Genomic DNA, 17,194 nt, shown 5'->3' with positions numbered 1-17,194 from the left:
TCACTTAAAAAATAAAAACAAAATGCCAATTGGAGGTAATGTTTTCACTGATAAGATTAACTAGATTTGACTGGTGTAAAAATATAATTTGGGAGGCATTATTAAGGCATGCTGGTTTTATTTGGATGCCATTACGTACAGATGTGGTTGTGAAATCATTCAAATCATGGCACATTGAATGTCCTTGCTGGATTTTTAGGAATGTGTTCATCAAGACAGCCAAATTTTATTTCATTTTGTTTGGCACATTGCATTGGCTGTAAATCGGAGAATATTTGCTTTAATATCTGAGTCAAAATTTATTTCCAAACATAATACTGCAGTTCTTCTTCCACAGGATGTAAATTTCTTGTTTATTTCATCAGTACTTTGCTTTCTGCTCTTTCTTCTTATTCTATGCTGGAGTGTGCTAAGACATTTTCCATAAAGATTTTTATTACCCATCTTCCAAATCCACTGATAAATACTTGTCATGGGATTGAGCTCTCATATTTTAGGAGATATAATCATGGAAGTGTTACCACCAGTGGTTCTGGGAATAAATACCTTGTTGCTTCTGAAATCCCTTTTGATGATATAGTCATTCCGTTGGGTACTCTATTTTTGTTATGAAGTATAACTTAATATTTATGTGTTCTGAATCAGTATTCATTGAGTTCTTTCCATTTCATCAACCAAGGTAGTATTCCTGGGAAAAGGACGAGTGATGAGACAGACCTGGATTTTAATCATGGTCCACCATGGAAAAGCCAATGCCCTGCTCAACCTGTCGATTTCCTGGGGTCTCAGTCTCTGACTTCTGTAACTGGGAATTAGAGTAACCTCACTCATTCCTTGTGTCGTTCAGATGAGACAGAAAGCCAGATTGGTGCAAGGAAGGGGATCGGAACAGGCAGACTCACAGCATGTAACTTTGATTCCTTTTCCTGCCCTCCTCATGGAGATACTTCATACAACTCCAACTTCACTTTAAAAAAAAAAATGTGGCAAGATAAACATAACAAAGTTGATTACTTCAATCATTTTTCAAAGTAAAGTTCAGTGGCATTAATTGATTTGTGTTGTGAAACCAGAACTTTTTCATTTTCTCAAATTCGAACTCTGTACCCATCAAACAGTAACCCTCCCTCCCCCACTTTTCCACAACTCCTGGGAACAGCTGTTCTGCATTCTGTCTCTATGAATTTGTCTCTTCTAGATGCTTCAGACAAGAGGAAACAGAGAATATTTGTCCTTTAGGTCTGGCTTTTCTCACTTTGCATTGTTTTCAAGGTTCATTTATTTTAAACCATATGTCAGAATTTCATTTCTTTTTAAGACTGAACACTATTCTATTGTATTTATTTATTTAGTTAGTCCTTTTTATGTATAGAGTATATTTTGACATTATACATGCATGGAGTATAAATTATTCTAATTAGGAATCCATTTTTGTAGTTGTACATGATGTGGCGATTCACTTCATAAATGAACATAGGAAAGTTATGTCTGATTCATTCTACTGTTTTTCTTTCTATTGTATTTACATACTACATTTTGTTTATTTATCTGTTGATGGACATTTGGGTTATTTCTCATTTTGGGTCGCTTTGAGTAATGTTGCCATAGGCATGGAATTTTGAGTCCTTGCTCTCAATCCTTTTATAATCTTAATTTTTTTAGTCCTGAGATTGAACTCAGGGCCTTGTACATGCTAACTACACAGTCTAGCACTGAACTACATTTCCAGTCCCTCAGTTCTTTTGAGTATCTTCCTGAAAGAGGAATTGTTAGGTAATTTGGCCTCCAACTTCATTTGGATCTGACTTCCAAGCTTTAATACTGAATTTATGGCCTCCTGCACAGTTGGTTGGTGTATTATTGAGATCTCAGTTATAAAATGCTTAAAATTGTCCCATGCTTCTTCCTATCCCCACTCTCAGATCAGATCCTCTTTCTGATTAACAGTACGACCAACTTTCAAGACATCTTGGCACAAACCATCAGACTCTTTGAATTTCTCCTCCCCTTCCCCTTGGCTCTAAATATTTGGCAAAGGTATTTAAAACTTCACATCTTCTCTCCGCCTCATCTCCTTTACTACTCAAAGATGATTAGTACATATTTTGGTATAATTTTTCTTTGAATCCTTCATTTTTTATGACAGTTATACATTCCTACTTTCCCTTAAAAATCTTTGAACTCTTATTTCTATGACAAATCCCTGCTAGTCTTCATTTTCTTTTTGTTAGTGGGCCCTGACAATATCACTGCTTGAACCTGTTCTTCCCTTGGTGACAATGAATAATGTGTTTGGCACCACCAATATATGGCATCATTCCTGAGACAGGGGGATGCAGTTAATGCAGGAGGTCCATATTTTCCTGAGTTGAATATAGGGGAAGATTTCTGTTCCCTGTACAGTCATGTCCAGGAGAGTTGGACTGTATATTTCATCCCTTTGATGTAAGTAAAAAAAAAAATTTGCTCAAAGAATCCAATATTAGTTTGATTTTTGTGTGTAATTTGCAGATATATTAAGTAGAAGACAATAGCATTGGCTTGGCTGTCTTAACTCCTCATGATTTACTTTCTTTGCATGTACATCCTAAGAATCAGAACACTCTGTGGTCAGTTGTTGTGGAGGATCCTATCATGATCACTTTCTGGAAAGTAGATGATGGTTCTTGAGTGAAGATCTTGCACTTTGGGGAAGTCAAGCCTACCATGTGTGAAGGCTGTTAGAATGGAAACAAATTCAATCTCTAAGATGAGGGAACTTGGTTCATAAGTCATCTGTGGCTGGGTGTGGTGGTGCATGTCTGTATTTCCAGCCACTCTGTGACTGAGGCAGGAGAGTCGAAAGTTCAAGGTCAGCCTCAGCAATTTAGGGAGGCCCTAAGCAACTTAGGGAGACTCTCTCTCAAAATAAAAAATTAGAAGAGCTGGGCATGTGGCTCAGTGGTTAAGCACCCTTGGGTTCAATCCTGTTTAAAAAAAATCTGCCACTTGCTTGCTATGTGGCTTTGAACAGAGTTTAAAACTTTGATATATCAAAGTTTTGCATTGGTAAAATGGAGATTAATATAATCCCTTCCTCATAAAGTTGTTGGGGGATTAAATGATACAGTTCATATAGTATCAAGTGTCTGCCACATGAACTTAGTAAATACAAAGGCCAATTTTCTTATAATATCAGAGAAACCCCTGACAGGGCTTCCAGACAGGAAGTAGTACAGGTTTGAAAGGAATAAGCAGGAAGAGGTGTATGCCTCCTTAGGAATTCCATTTACGGAAAACTCTGTTACAAAATGCAGTTGCTCAGGCCTTGCTGGTTGCTACCTTGTGCAACGGAGCTCTGTCCATTCATTCCCCAATGGATTCTTATTATATTTTCAAGTGCAAAAGCTCAAAACCATGTGTTTGACTTGTCTCATGTACCTTAGTATCTAGAGAATAATGCAGATGTTCCCCAATTTAGGATAGTTTGGTGAACGATTTTTTGATTTTACAATGTTGTGAAAATGATATGCATTATTCATGGAAATAAATCCAGAATTGATATCTTATTTGGCAATTTAAACTATTTGTACACAACTTCTAAATTCTAATAAACTTGTTAATTTTATGCAAATAGTCCATAAGAGCCTTTAATAAAGAGAATGGAAAGGTAACCAAGCTTTATAGATGGTAGCTACATTAGTTACGAGAGAAAAAGACTTTGAAAATAAAATGTTATTGTGTTGAATTCTTCAATGAGGTTTTCAGGATTAGTATAATTGGTTTTTGTTTGATGTGTGGATGCTTAAAATTGGAGAGTTAATTTATCCTTGAGAATTCATTTTGATTTATGTGCCTTAAAATATGAACTGTTAGCTAAATGCTTACACATGTTGATAAGAAGTGTTAAGTGTTTATTCCTTAATGGTGCAAATTGTTTTCCCAGTTTTCATAATTAGCTTCTTGCCTAATCTCATGAAAACCTCCTTGATTTTAATGCTTTTTTTTCAGAGTACTGTATATATTCTTAGTGAGCTCACTTATAAAAAAATCATAAAATAAGAGCTGATATCATATATTTTGACGTTTGGAGGTCATGAATTAAATCTGTGTGGGTACTTCCTTAGGAGTGTTGTGAGCTGTAGAGCACTTTGAAATGTGTCAATTGGAGATAAGGACATTGGAAAGCCCCATTCAAATACAGTTCTGATGGCAGAAACTTAGGAAGTAATAAAATGGTGGAAAAATAACTACACTGCACACATACGTCAACAGACCTGTATTATTTTATTGCCAAAATGATCTTCAGCTTTAGAGGCTATGATTGAAGCAAACATTTTTAATATTTTCATATTTAGCTATTAAGCCATGAGTAGAACACTTGAACTTTAGCTTCTCTTATAAATTGAGACATTTAGCAGTCTATATCTTTTATGTGCAAGAAACCCTTCAATCAAGGTGTTCATTCTTTCCTACTAGTCCTCTGACCTTGTAATTTATTTATGAGGATTTTTATTTTCTTTGGAATATAACAGCACAGACTCATTATTTTTACAGCTAAATGTATTCTGTGGTATGAGATGAACCAGGGCTAATCTTGTAGGATTTTGTAAAATCATGAAGCAGTTTTTTATTTTTTGTTTGTTTCCCTTAGTTTGGAGATAGTGATCACACCAGTGCACCTCTAATAAAATTCTACAAGAACCCTTGTAATCTTTAGTATGTCTGGGTATCTACTAGCTTTCTAATTTTATTCATTCATTTATTTAATTTGTTATACATGATAGCAGAATGCATTTCAATTCATAGTACACAATGGAGCACAATTTTTCATTTTTCTGGTTGTATACAAAGTAGAGTCACATCATTCGTATCTTCATACGTGTACTTAAGGTAACGATGTCCATCTTATTCCACCATGTTTCCTACCCCGATTCCTGCTCTGTTCCTCTCCCTCCTCTTTGCGCTATCCGAAGAAGTTCCTCTATTCTTCCCATGCTCTACTCCATCCCTCTTATGGATGTGCATTCACTTATCAGAGAAAACATTTGGCCTTTGTTTTTTTGGGATTGGCTTATTTCACTTAGCACGAAATTCTCCAACTCCATCCATATACCTGTAAATGCCATGATTTTATTCTCTTTTAATGCTGAGTACTATTTCATTGTGTATATATACCACAATTTTTTATTCATTCATCTATTGAAGGGCACCTAGGTTGGTTCCACAATTTAGCTATTGTGAATTTTGCTGTTATAAACATTGATGTGGCTGTGTCCCTGTAGTATGCTGTTTTTAAGTCCTTTGGGTATAAACCAAGGATTGGTATAACTGGGTCCAATGGTGGTTTCATTCCCAGTTTTCCAAGGAATCCCCATACTGCTTTCCATATAGGCTGCACCAGTTTGTAGTCCCACCAGCAGTGTATGAGTGAGCTTTTCCCCCACATCCTCACCAACACTTATTGTTGCTTGTATTTTTAATAACTGCCGTTCTGACTGAAGAGAGAGGAAATCTTAGAGTGGTTTTGATTTGTATTTCTCTAATTACTAATGGTATTGAACATTTTTAAAAATATATTTGTTGATTGATTGTATATCCTCTTCTGAGAAGTGTTTGCTCAGTTTCTTAGCCCATTTATTGATGGGGTTGTTTGTTTTTTGAGTTCTTTACATATCCTGGAGATTCGTGCTCTATTTGATGTGTGTGTAGTAAGAATTTGCTCCCATTCTGTAGACTCTCTTTTCACCTCATTGTTTTTTCTTTTTCTTTTTGCTGAGAAGAAGCTTCCAGAATCTTGTTAAGGAAACCAGTGCCTAGTCCAATATGATGAATATTTGGGTCTACTTTTTCTTCTATTAGATGCAGGGTCTGTAATCATAAAATTCGCTCATATCAGTGCAGCGTCACAATGAAGATAATTCCCGGGTCACACACTGTTTAATGTAGCTCTTGACCTTCTCATTGGGGAAGAACTGTACCTTTGTGCTCCTGTCTGGCCCCAGTCAGAGTTGAAGAGCAGCTTCCCCTCCCTAAGCTCCTTTGTTCCCTCCGCCATCTTTACTCTTGTTCTCACGGGCCTGAGTTTTGGGATCCTGAGGTGTGGCAGCCATTACTTTGTTCAGGGTCATCATCTTCTTAGTCATTGCTTCCTTTTTTCCACACCTTTTTTTTTTAATTGGTGCATCATTGTTGTACATAATTGTGGTATTTGTTGTCATCTATTCATACATGCACACAATACAACAATATAATTTGGTCAATATCATTCCCCAGTATTTCCCCTTTTTCACTACTCTTCTCCTCCTCTGGTCCCTCTCCTTTATTCTCCCCATCTCCCTTCAATTGTCATGAGATTCCTCCAACTTTTAGTTTCCTTTTTACTCTATGGGTTCCATATATGAGAGCAAACATTTCGAGTTTGGCTTATTTCACTTAACATGATACTCTCAAGTTCCATCCATTTTCCTGAAAATGACATAATTTCATTTCTCTTTACAGCTGAATAAAACTCCATTGTGTGTATGTTACATTTTCTTTATCCGTTCATCTTTGGACGGCCACCTAGGCTGGTTCCGTACATTGGCGATCGTGAATTATGCTGCCATGAACATAGATAGTATGCATGTACCATTAAAGTAAGATGATTTTAATTCTTCAGGATAAATGCTGAGAAGTGGTATAGCTGGGTTGTATGGTGGTTCCATGCTACTCTTTGAGGAGCCTCCATACTGCTTTCCATAGTGGATGTACTAAGTTACAATCCCACTAACAGGGTAAAGGTTTCCTCTTTCTTCACATCTTCTTCAGCCTTTATTATTGTTTGTGTTCTTGATGACTGCTTTTCTGTCAGTCATTACTTTCTTTATAGAACCCTGACAAAAAGAAGCCTGTGCTCCTCAGACAGGATGAAGGAGGGGGCAACAGAACATTAGCATCTTTCTTTGAGTCATCCAACAGACTCACTAAACTCCACTGTGTGCCTGAGAATGCGCTGAGCACATGGTAATGGATGAGACAGATATGGTCCATCCTTGTCATGCCTAAACCACATCCAGGAATTGAGAAAAGCAATCAAGTCCAATGTAGTAAGTACTAATAGGACATAAACTAGGCATGATTGGAGGGGCAGAGTAGATTTCTCAGAGGAATCCATATCTCATATGCATACTTGAAAGATGAACAGGAACCCCCATGCAAGAGTAGGGAAGGTGCAGTATCCACCAGGAAAAGGAGCCCCTGCAAAACCCTGAGAGTGACAGGAGCTTGACATGTTTGGACAGAAGGCATGGCTGGAACCCAGGAATGCTTAGGGAGTGTGGAGAGAATCTGAGGAGGAGCTGGGAAGAGCTCTGTAAGCTGTGTTGGGATTTTTGGATTTTATCCTTAGTCCTTGGAGGCAAGTGAGAATATAATTCAGGATAGTGGTAGCATGGTGTGTGATTTTGAAAAAATCATTGGCTACATGGTGAGAAGGTTGACAGGGGAAAGTTGGAGGCAGGGAATCACACAGTGGGCTGTTGTGACGATCCAGATGGGAGATGGTGTAGACATTAGTAGTGAGGGTGAGCATGGGAAGAAATTGGTCTGCTTTGAAAAAGTTAGAAAATAATGGATTTGATTTCTCTGTGCATGTGTCTGTGCACATGTGTAGGATGAGGGGTATGGAGGGAGGGTTCACTGAGGAAGAGGGAAGATCTAGAATAACACCCATTTTCTGGTCTTGTGGTGGGGTGGTGGGTATGGACACATTGCTGAGGCAAGAAGACAGTCAATCCCACTGGGACAAGTTCATTCTGAAGAGTCTGTGAGTCAAGTCTGTATGGACGGAGGGCAGGTGGACATAGAGGTTTGAAGTTTGGGAAAGAAACTCGGCCTGAGATGACTGTCAAGAAAGTACCAAGGAAAAGGTGGTAAAAGGAAAGACCCACAGTAGTGGGTTTCTCTCATGTTACTGCTTATTTTATATGGCCTGTGTTCATATTCCTTTTAAATCTCTGATTATGGGTAATTGCTTATTTTCATAACTAACAAATGTAGACTTTCTGAGTGATGGTAACAAAGAAAAAAAAATCATCTGCTACCAAAAGGGGGAGAATAAGAGAAGGAAAAAGAAAAAATCAAGAGAAAAGAACTCAGACATGCTGATGGCTAAGTTCATGTGAATCCTCTGTTCCCCGAGAACCTGATGATTCTTGTGTACAGGTGTCTTCTCCCCCCACTCTCTGGCTCTCTGGTTGTTTGCTGTCCCTCTACTTCCTTTTACTCAAATTATAGATTCCCCCAAAGGTTTCTCATTTTTATTTACTTTTGATCTTTACCTTTGCGGTGCTGGGGATTGAACCCAGGGTGTGGTGCAGTCTAGGCAAGTGCTCTTCCACTGAGTTACATCCCTAGTTATCATTTTTGTGTTTTGGTGGACAAGAAAATAGTGATTATTATTTTGGAAAAAAACTTCACCTGAACATGACTCATAGCTTCAGCCGTTAGTCACAGGTATGCAGATTCTTGGGTCTCTACAGTGAACACACGAATGCTTCGCAAATATCACTGGTGTAAGCTGGCTTTTTAAAAAAGTACTTCAATAGGATTTTTCTGGAGTATTTTCCCCACAAGATTAAATGAGATTTAAAGAAGAATTTCCTCTTAAAGCAAATTAAATCAATTGCCTTAATAACACCCATTGACCAAATTATACTCATTAAGGAAAAAAATATTATTTTGTTGGTCTTCTTCTTCTAATAATAGTTGTTGTTGGTATTTGGTTAAGAAGGGACATAACTTTCCTATGTTTGTATATGAATACACCACCAGTGAATCTCCACATCATGTACAACCACAAGAATGGGATCCTAATTCGATTAAGTTATACTCCATGTATGAATAATATGTCAAAATACACCCTACTATCATGTGTATCTAAAAATATCAAGTTAAAATTAAAAAAGAAGAATTTGTTTTAATTGTAGATATCAAATATGTGCTATTAAATATTTCTTCTCATCAGTTTATCAATGCTTTTTAATGTATTTCAGGTAAAAGAAAACCCAGCTTTGTCAAAATAGGTTTGCATTATGAAGTGATTCCGTTGTGCATCTGTTTTTATTCTTGTTAAGGAATGAATTCAACTGCACAAATCCAGTGCTTTTTGTATATTAAACATGTTAGTTGAAGAATTTCACTTGGTTCTATAAAGATAAGCATATCCAGTGGATAACAAATCCAAATAGAAGGTTTAGCCAATTGGCCTGTCATCCTATTCAGTTCTCCCATCTTCCTCTGGCTTGCAAAACACCTGCTTTTAGGGGAGAAAGCGAGTCAACATAATATTTGGCATAAGTCATTATTAACTTAATGTATACTCATTTTTTGAGCTAAAATACGTTAATGTATTCTGAATAAACCCCATAGAAGACCAAACACTAACCATATCTTTTGGTACCAGAAAAATGCACTTTTTGCTTAGAGTTAGCATCTGCTCAGACAAATTTCGTTCCTGGCTCTATTACTTCCACAATTTGTCCTTATTAATAAGGACATTTCTAAAAATAATATCTGTGCCTGGATATTTGAGGCAGTGTGTGGTCTCTTGCCAAAGTTCCAAGTTTACAACTCCATTGAATAGTTTTCTGGTTTCTATTTATTATGCAATAGAAAAATGCAGATGATAATTTGAGCTGAAGTCTGTTTATACAGTAACTTTTATAATGTATATCTAAAGATGGAGGAACAAGTTTTATAAGGCCAACATTTCTTGTCAAGCCCCCCCCCTCCACCCTATTTAATCAAGTTTGACTCTTATGTTGAATAAAGAACAAAGAGATCTGTATTAAAACTTTTCATTATATGATGCATCTCGTCCTTACTAAATGGGAAGATAAAGACTTTAGCAGAAAATCTGAATTAGAGGGTGGTATGTATACATTCAGTTTTAGGGGGTGGGAGAATGGGAAACATGTTTTTAAACAGTACATATTAGTCTAAATTCAGGATACTTCCCTAAGACAATTAGACTTATATAAAAAAGTACTTATTAATTACTGAAGTTTAATATTCTGCACAATACAAACCAGACTTCTTTTAATGGATAAAGAAGTGGAGGTGACTTCTGAATCTTAGAGTAGAAACTTCCTGTGATTGACTGGATGCAAGCACGTGGACATGTATTCTCCCATTTGAGTCTCAGAATAATTTAGGTAGTGGACACCATATCGTCTCTAGGTTAGAGAGAAGGAAAGGGAGGCCCAGAGCTGTCCAGCAGTTTGCTCTGCTTACCCTCCAGTGAGTAAGTGACCGACTAACTCAAGGATGAACCTTGGGGACAACCAGCACCCTCCCGCTTGAATTTAGGTCTTCTGTGTTTCATTTGAGTATCTAATTAAAGATCCTTTAATTTCTGTTTTAGGAAGGACCTCTTTGAAAGTCATTATTAAAATCTGATTTCTAGCAGCTCTATTTGGGCAATTTTATTGAGTGGCCTGGGTAAAAACACAAAACCCAGACAAAACATCTCACCCACCGAGAACCTTGACCTTTGGGGCACAGGTGAGACGTGATACAGCTCTATCTAGGCTGTGTGAGCTTCCAGAAGGTGATTGTCCAAAGACCTCCTGGAGCAATCTGGTGAGGTAGAAATTAAGTCCAGCTGAGGTTTATTTGCACTTAGCATGGAGAGAAGGAGGGCAGATCAAGGTGGCAACGTGGGAAAGCCAAGTTAGTGATATGAAAACATCATCCAGCAGTTTCCCTGTAAGGTCCTTGAAATAATGTTAATTCTGTCCTCTTGCTTTCAATAGGGCATAATGACTACATGTGTCCAGCTACCAACCAGTGCACGATTGATAAAAACAGGAGGAAGAGCTGCCAGGCCTGCCGGCTCCGAAAATGCTATGAAGTGGGGATGATGAAAGGTGGTAGGTACCCTGCCGTGGTGCCCATTCTGGCCGAACTTGCCTACTGTCCAGGGCTGGCGATTTCCATTTACATAGCCACCAGGAGTTTAGTGTGTTTAATTCATTTTTTTTTCCTATTTCTCTTTTCAACAAATGTATTTTATTTCAAAGCAATTGAAAGTGGCTGGAACTAGAAATTCTAACATGCCATTTTGTGTTCCATATTTGCAATGTAAATAATTGTCTTTTAAATCAAAGGTGTGTGGGAGGAGTGGTGGAAGGCAAAGAAGACTGCTCAATGAATTATTCTGGAAATATTTTTTCAGTTACCGATTCTATTGCTATTGCTAGAAAACGGTATCTAAGGATAAACTTCCCCCTCGATTCACACTTGTACATGTGAGCACTAAATACTAATTTATAATGGTGCGATGTTTTGATGTACCTTAGGGGATTTGAATTTCAGTCAGAGGGATTGTTCACCTTTGGAACTTGAGTCAAGCAGCACATTTTATAATCTCAGTGCTGAGATGTTAAATGCCCACTGAGCACTAACGGATCCCCGAGCTCTCAGGATTCGTGCCCATGTGGTTATCTTTCCTGTGTGGCTGCTCAAGTGTGTACATGTGGTTTCCCGGTGCTTCGTGCTCAGTCCTGCAGTTTTCTTGTATGGGAATCTGGAGTCCACTTCTGGGGGGTGTTAGATGCTCCTATTTAAGATCCCCGTGTGTTCTAGGGAATGTCCTCTTGAAGAACATTGCTCCTGGTTTTGGATAGCCTTCAAACATAGTTGGGGAGAACAAATAGGCGCTGTGTAATTAAGTCCTGGATGCTTTCCGTGTTCCACAGTGATACAGGAGGCAGGGAGGGGTCAATGACTGTGCGGTCTACTGTCTTCCCTGGGGAACGACTTTCGGAAGCAGGCGAGGTTCAGGATGAGCTGAGGAGAACACAGTTACAATGAAGAAGAACAGTGATTTTGCAGATAGAAGGCAGCTAACTTTTAACTCACTCACACCTGGATGAAGGGAAAGGAGAGGGAAACCTAAGTAAGAATGGAGGTGAGGATGAAGGCACACTTGGTCATTACCAACTTACAAAAAAAAAAAAAAAAAAGCCTTTTTCCATGGTCAGGTTGTGATTTTGAATACAGCATTCAGAATACATTTTCTAGGTGAGCAGATGAAGTGTTGAATTTAAGCAGTGTTATGAGATGTGACTATATGTCTTGAGCGTCTGAAAAATCAGCTTTAATTCAAAGGGTAATTAATTCTAAGAATTGAATAGCCGCATTCAGAAAATGACACTTTGAGTCATAAATGGATTAAATATTTAAGGAATTAATTTTTCTTTGTACCATTGGAAAATTAGTCATACTTAATTAAGCCCACAAAAAGCTTCTTAAGGTAACTTGATAAATGATAAAAGATAATGGCTATATAAGAAAAGTTTAATTTGAAACAGAAGAGTCCAAATGTAATATTCTTTGGCGATTGTAGGTAAGATAAGTCCAAGATTTTTTATTGTCTCTAGAAGCTGAAATAATAAACTTGTGAATAGGTCCTAAATATTTTTTGCTTATAAATTTGAAGGTATCCATACATTGACTTCACTTCTTGAAAACAATTCTTTTTTCTAATTAATATTCAGATACAGTCTGGCTACAAAAACATAAATTATTCATCCTCATTTTTAATCTTGCAAAAATTCCAATTTGTAAAGTCATAATAAAATCTTTCTCACTGTTTTCAAATAGAAATCTAAATAATTTGATGCTACCTGGACAGTCAGCATGCATATACTTGTACATGTATATTTATGACCATAAAATATGTATCTGTGTAGTTTTCTGGAGTTGCCATAGCAAAAATAAACTAGTTGGTTCAAATGATAAAAAGTAATTTTCTCACATTATTGGAGGCAAGAAGTCTAAGGTCAAGTTGCTAGAAAATATGTTCCTGGTGTTGGCATCTCTTGCAGGCTTTGGATGATCTCACTCACATGGCCGTTTCTCTGCCACTCACTCCTGGTGTATTTTCCTTTTGTTATAAGGATGTCAGTCTCATTGGATTTGAGACTAACCCTTAGGACTTTACATAACCCTAATTATCTCTATATAGACCCTATTCCAAAGGTAGTCAGATTGGGGCTACAGCCTCAATATCTAAATCTGGGAGGACACAATTCAGTCATAACAGGCTACCATGACAAAACACCCTGGACCTAGTGGCTGAAATGACAGAAGTTCATCTTCTCACAGCTCTGGAGGCTGGAGGTCTGAGGTCTGTGTGCTGGTGGTTTGGTTTCTCTGGAGGCCTCTCTCCTTGGCTGGCAGATTGCCACCTTTCTGTCCTCACATGACATTTTCTCTGCCCACGCACTCCTGCTGTCTCTTCTTCTCATGAAGACATCAGGCCTGTGAACTAGCACCCTACCTATTATGACCTTGTTTAATCTTAATTGCCTTTTTAAAGACTTCATCTCCAAACTCAGTCACATTCTAAGGTCCTAGGAGTTAGTTAGGGTTTCAAAATATGAATTTGCAAGTACATAATTCATTATGTAACAATATCCCATTGGGATGACTCAATGATTGTTCAGTACTTATCCACATATAATGAAAATGTGTCCTTCTGGAAGTTTATGTATATACATGAGTTTTGAACCAAGTTTTACCATAAAACAGTAGGCTGCAAGAATAGCACGTTTTAATTACATGTATAAAGTACTTTCCATGGGCTGGGATTGTGGCTCAGGGGTGGAGTGCTTGCCTAGCACAGGCGAGACCCGGGTTCGATCCTCAGTACCACATAAAAATAAAGGCATTGTGTTGTGTCCATCTACACCTAAAATTTAAAAAAAAATTAAAAATAAAGTACTTTCCATAAAGCAATATAATTTATTGTGTTTTTTATAATATGGGATATTATAAAATATATCCTCATAGCACATATAACCTCATGGCACCTTGTATAACAACTCCTTGGAAATCCCAATGAATAAAGACTTAATTTACAACTGGAAGTACAGTAATAACTAACTATAAAATTTGCAGTTGTAAAAAACAGCTGTGACTAAATAAATCTTTACAACGTTTTCCAACTAGTTTCATTAACAATCCAGTTTCTTAACCAGGCTAGTCGCCAATTAGAATAGTAAATCTCTATTTATTTTTATGTGATGCTGAGGATCGAACCTAGTGCCTCACATATGCTAGGCAAGCACTCTACTACTGAGCTACAACAGAATAGTAAATCTCTATATATGAAATAAAAATTCTGGCTTCAGAGAATCACATAACATACCTTCTGCTTTAATAGCAAGGCTGAATACATTTGTGAAGATGTATTCTAAAGATCTAAGAGAGCAGGATTTATCCACATGAAAAAATTTTTAATCAATCTGTTGATTACCTACTGTCCTCCCTGCCTAAATCCCATGATTAGATTTGCTTCTGAGTTATGATAGTTCAATGAGATGAGGGATTTAAGATAGGCCTCAGGGGATGTTTTTCCATCTTAGAGTATTTTTTTTCTTCTTCGTCTGCCTCATTTCCCTTCAGCCTTAAGAATGCAGATTAAATAGTTCAGGAATTTTTCTTTCTGGAAAATTAGTTCCTGTTCCTTTGCATTGGGTTGGGTCCTGTATTCTAGCTTCCACAGCAAATGTCTCTGAGATTCCATCTCTGTTGTTGTTCAGAGTGTGTCTTCTCTAGTTCATAAACTCTGTGAGGCAGTCTGGAGTTCTTTCTGTCTTGTTGACTGATCTAGTATTGAGCAAGTCACAAAGTAGGTGTTTAATAAAAATATTTTGCAAAAGTGAATTGACTTAATTCATTGGAGTAGTATCTGTTTCAGTTGTCTTACATGCAAGTTGTTGTGGATGAAGTGAATATGAATAAGCCTAGTCTCTTCCATCAGTATCCTCATAGTACAAAGAAGACACATTGCAAAGGTGCATTTGAAGTGGTAAATAGTAATCCAGAAAATCTGAGATTTGACAAGCTTGGAAGATGGCTCAAATAATGAAGAATCAGAATGGATGTCCAGAGCTTTAGCCAACCTCTCCTGGGTTTAGCCCAACCCAGAACATTACTCAGCCCATCTGACTTTCAAAGTATATATTGCTACCCATGAATTTGACAAGAAAAGGGAAGACTTCAATACTGACCCCTCCCCAGACTAGCTGAGCAACCCCATTAAATCACTTTTATGAGCTTCACTGCTCTTGGACGTAGGATGAAATAATTTCTACTCAACCAGTTTGTCATGAAGATCACAAATCATAACACAGGAAAATACTTTATAAATTTAAAGTTACCATAGAAGCATTAGCTATTTTATCTTTTCTGTCAAAAATAATTCTTATCTTACTAAGGAACAACATGTCTGAATGCTGCTATTTTTTTTCTATTGGAAGAAAAACACAATTTCATTACTTCCACTAGGTAAAATTGTTTAATTCCTTTTTGAAGAATAAAAACCTAGGCTCAGACACATATGCTTTTTTAAAGTCATTTTTATGTCATACACTGGATATAGTTGCATGATGAGGTTATATAAAATGATGATTATCATTTTATGATGCCAGAGATTTACACAGGTTCATTAAAGTTCTTTCCCTACAATAGACACAGAGGCAAGTTGCTGGCAAGGTTCTCTTTTCTGTAGTCCAGGAAGTTGGCATGAAGATGTTAATTGATGTGCAGGACTTTTGCACTAACTATCCTGGTTTTATTTCATCACAACATATTAAAAGAAATTTAAGACAAAGTAGTAGTTGTCAACTCATCTTTATTTTGATGACAATCTTGCAATCTAATGTTTAGGACGATTTCAAAACAATAAAAAAAACTAAAACATTGCTCTAATTCGACTTTATGTTTGTTTTGATCTCTTTATGTTTATGTATTTCTAAAGTCTAAATTTGTTTGTTAAGCTGACATGTTAAAAACATAACGATTGTGCTTATTATGGTGTACCATGGGATGTTTTGATTCATGGATATATTGTTATGTTTAAATCAGAGAAATCATATCTATCTCAAACGTTTATGGTGAAAACCTTCAATCACTTCTAGTTTTTTGAAACACAAAATCCATTATCATTATCTATGGTTGCCCCGAGATGCACTAGCACAACAGAACTTCTTACTCCTATCTAACTGTAATTGGGACCCACCAACCAACCTCGCTCTGTCCCTCCCTTCCTCTACTCTCTCCACCTCTGCCAAGCAGGGTCCCACTCTCTGCTCTAAGATGAGATCAGCCTTTTCACATTCTACATGTGAGTGCTATCATGTGGCCCTTGTCTTCTGTGTCTGGCTTAGTTCAGTAACCATGATGATCTCTCCAGTTTCATCCTTGTTGACAAAAATGACAAGTTATCCACTTTAAAGGCTGAATCGTGTTCCACTGCATCTATGTACCACATTTTCTTTACTCTACTGATGAGTTGATGGACACTTGGGTTGATCATGTTTCATGGCTCTTGTGAAGACAAATGCTACAGTAAACGTGGGAGTGCAGGGGTCTCTTCAACATACATCCTTCCTTTTGATGTACACCCAGTAGTGGAATTGCTGGATCATATGGCAGTACAGCTTTTACTTTTTTGAACAACCTCCAAATCATTTTCCATAATGATTAGTTTACATTCCTACCCACAGTATGCAAGGGTTTCCCCTTTCTTCACGTTTACATCAGCACTTGTTGTTTTATTTGTCATTTTTCTTTCTTTTATTGTTATTAGCACATTAGAATTTTACATAATAGATTCGTTATGCTACATTTGTTTTTGCACACAACTAAATTTGATCAATCTCATTCCTTAGTACCTTCCCTTTCCTCCCCTTCTGTATCCCCTGGGCTGCTTGTTTTCATCTACAGATCTTCTTTCTAATATTATAACTGTTATTTTAATTAGAAAACTATAATTACATATATTTATGATTCATTCTGGTGTGTTTTGCTAAATACATAGACATAGCGTATGTTATCCCCGTGTGTTATTCCAGTACTCCCCATGGCCCTCCCTCCCCCTCCCTCTTGATCCCCTTTCTCTACTCTATTGGTCTTCCTTCTATTTTCGTGAGGTCCCTCCAACTTTTTGTTTTTCAATATTTCTTTCATTTCTGTCTCTCTGGCTTCTGTAAGTGAGAGCAAACATTTGACCCTTGACTTTATAAGTCTGGCTTATTTCACTTAGCATGTTTTCTTTGCTGTGCAGAAACTTTTCAGTTTGACGTAATCTAATTTCTCTATTTGTGCTTTAGTTGCCTGTGCTTTTGGGATCGTGTTAAAAAAATACTTGCTCATTCCAATG

At 37.2% G+C, this 17,194-nt stretch overlaps 1 protein-coding gene across 4 annotated transcripts in view; it reads left to right on the top strand.

Annotated features, from left to right (window-relative positions):
* The window catches only part of Esr1 (estrogen receptor 1), a 379,003-nt gene that overhangs the window by 168,426 nt on the left and 193,383 nt on the right, over positions 1-17,194 (top strand). For 3 of the 4 annotated variants that reach the window (XM_076858121.2, XM_076858123.2, XM_076858122.2), the window contains exon 4: positions 10,776-10,892. The exons of the other annotated variant lie outside the window; for it this stretch is intronic. In XM_076858121.2, coding sequence (XP_076714236.2) covers positions 10,776-10,892 — 117 coding nt within the window. The remainder of the gene's footprint in view (positions 1-10,775; positions 10,893-17,194) is intronic. 4 annotated transcript variants of the gene reach the window in all.

The sequence above is a fragment of the Callospermophilus lateralis genome, chromosome 6 (genome assembly GCF_048772815.1).
Source record: "Callospermophilus lateralis isolate mCalLat2 chromosome 6, mCalLat2.hap1, whole genome shotgun sequence".
NCBI lineage: Eukaryota > Metazoa > Chordata > Mammalia > Rodentia > Sciuridae > Callospermophilus > Callospermophilus lateralis.
This window is presented reverse-complemented; position numbering and strand designations above follow the sequence as displayed.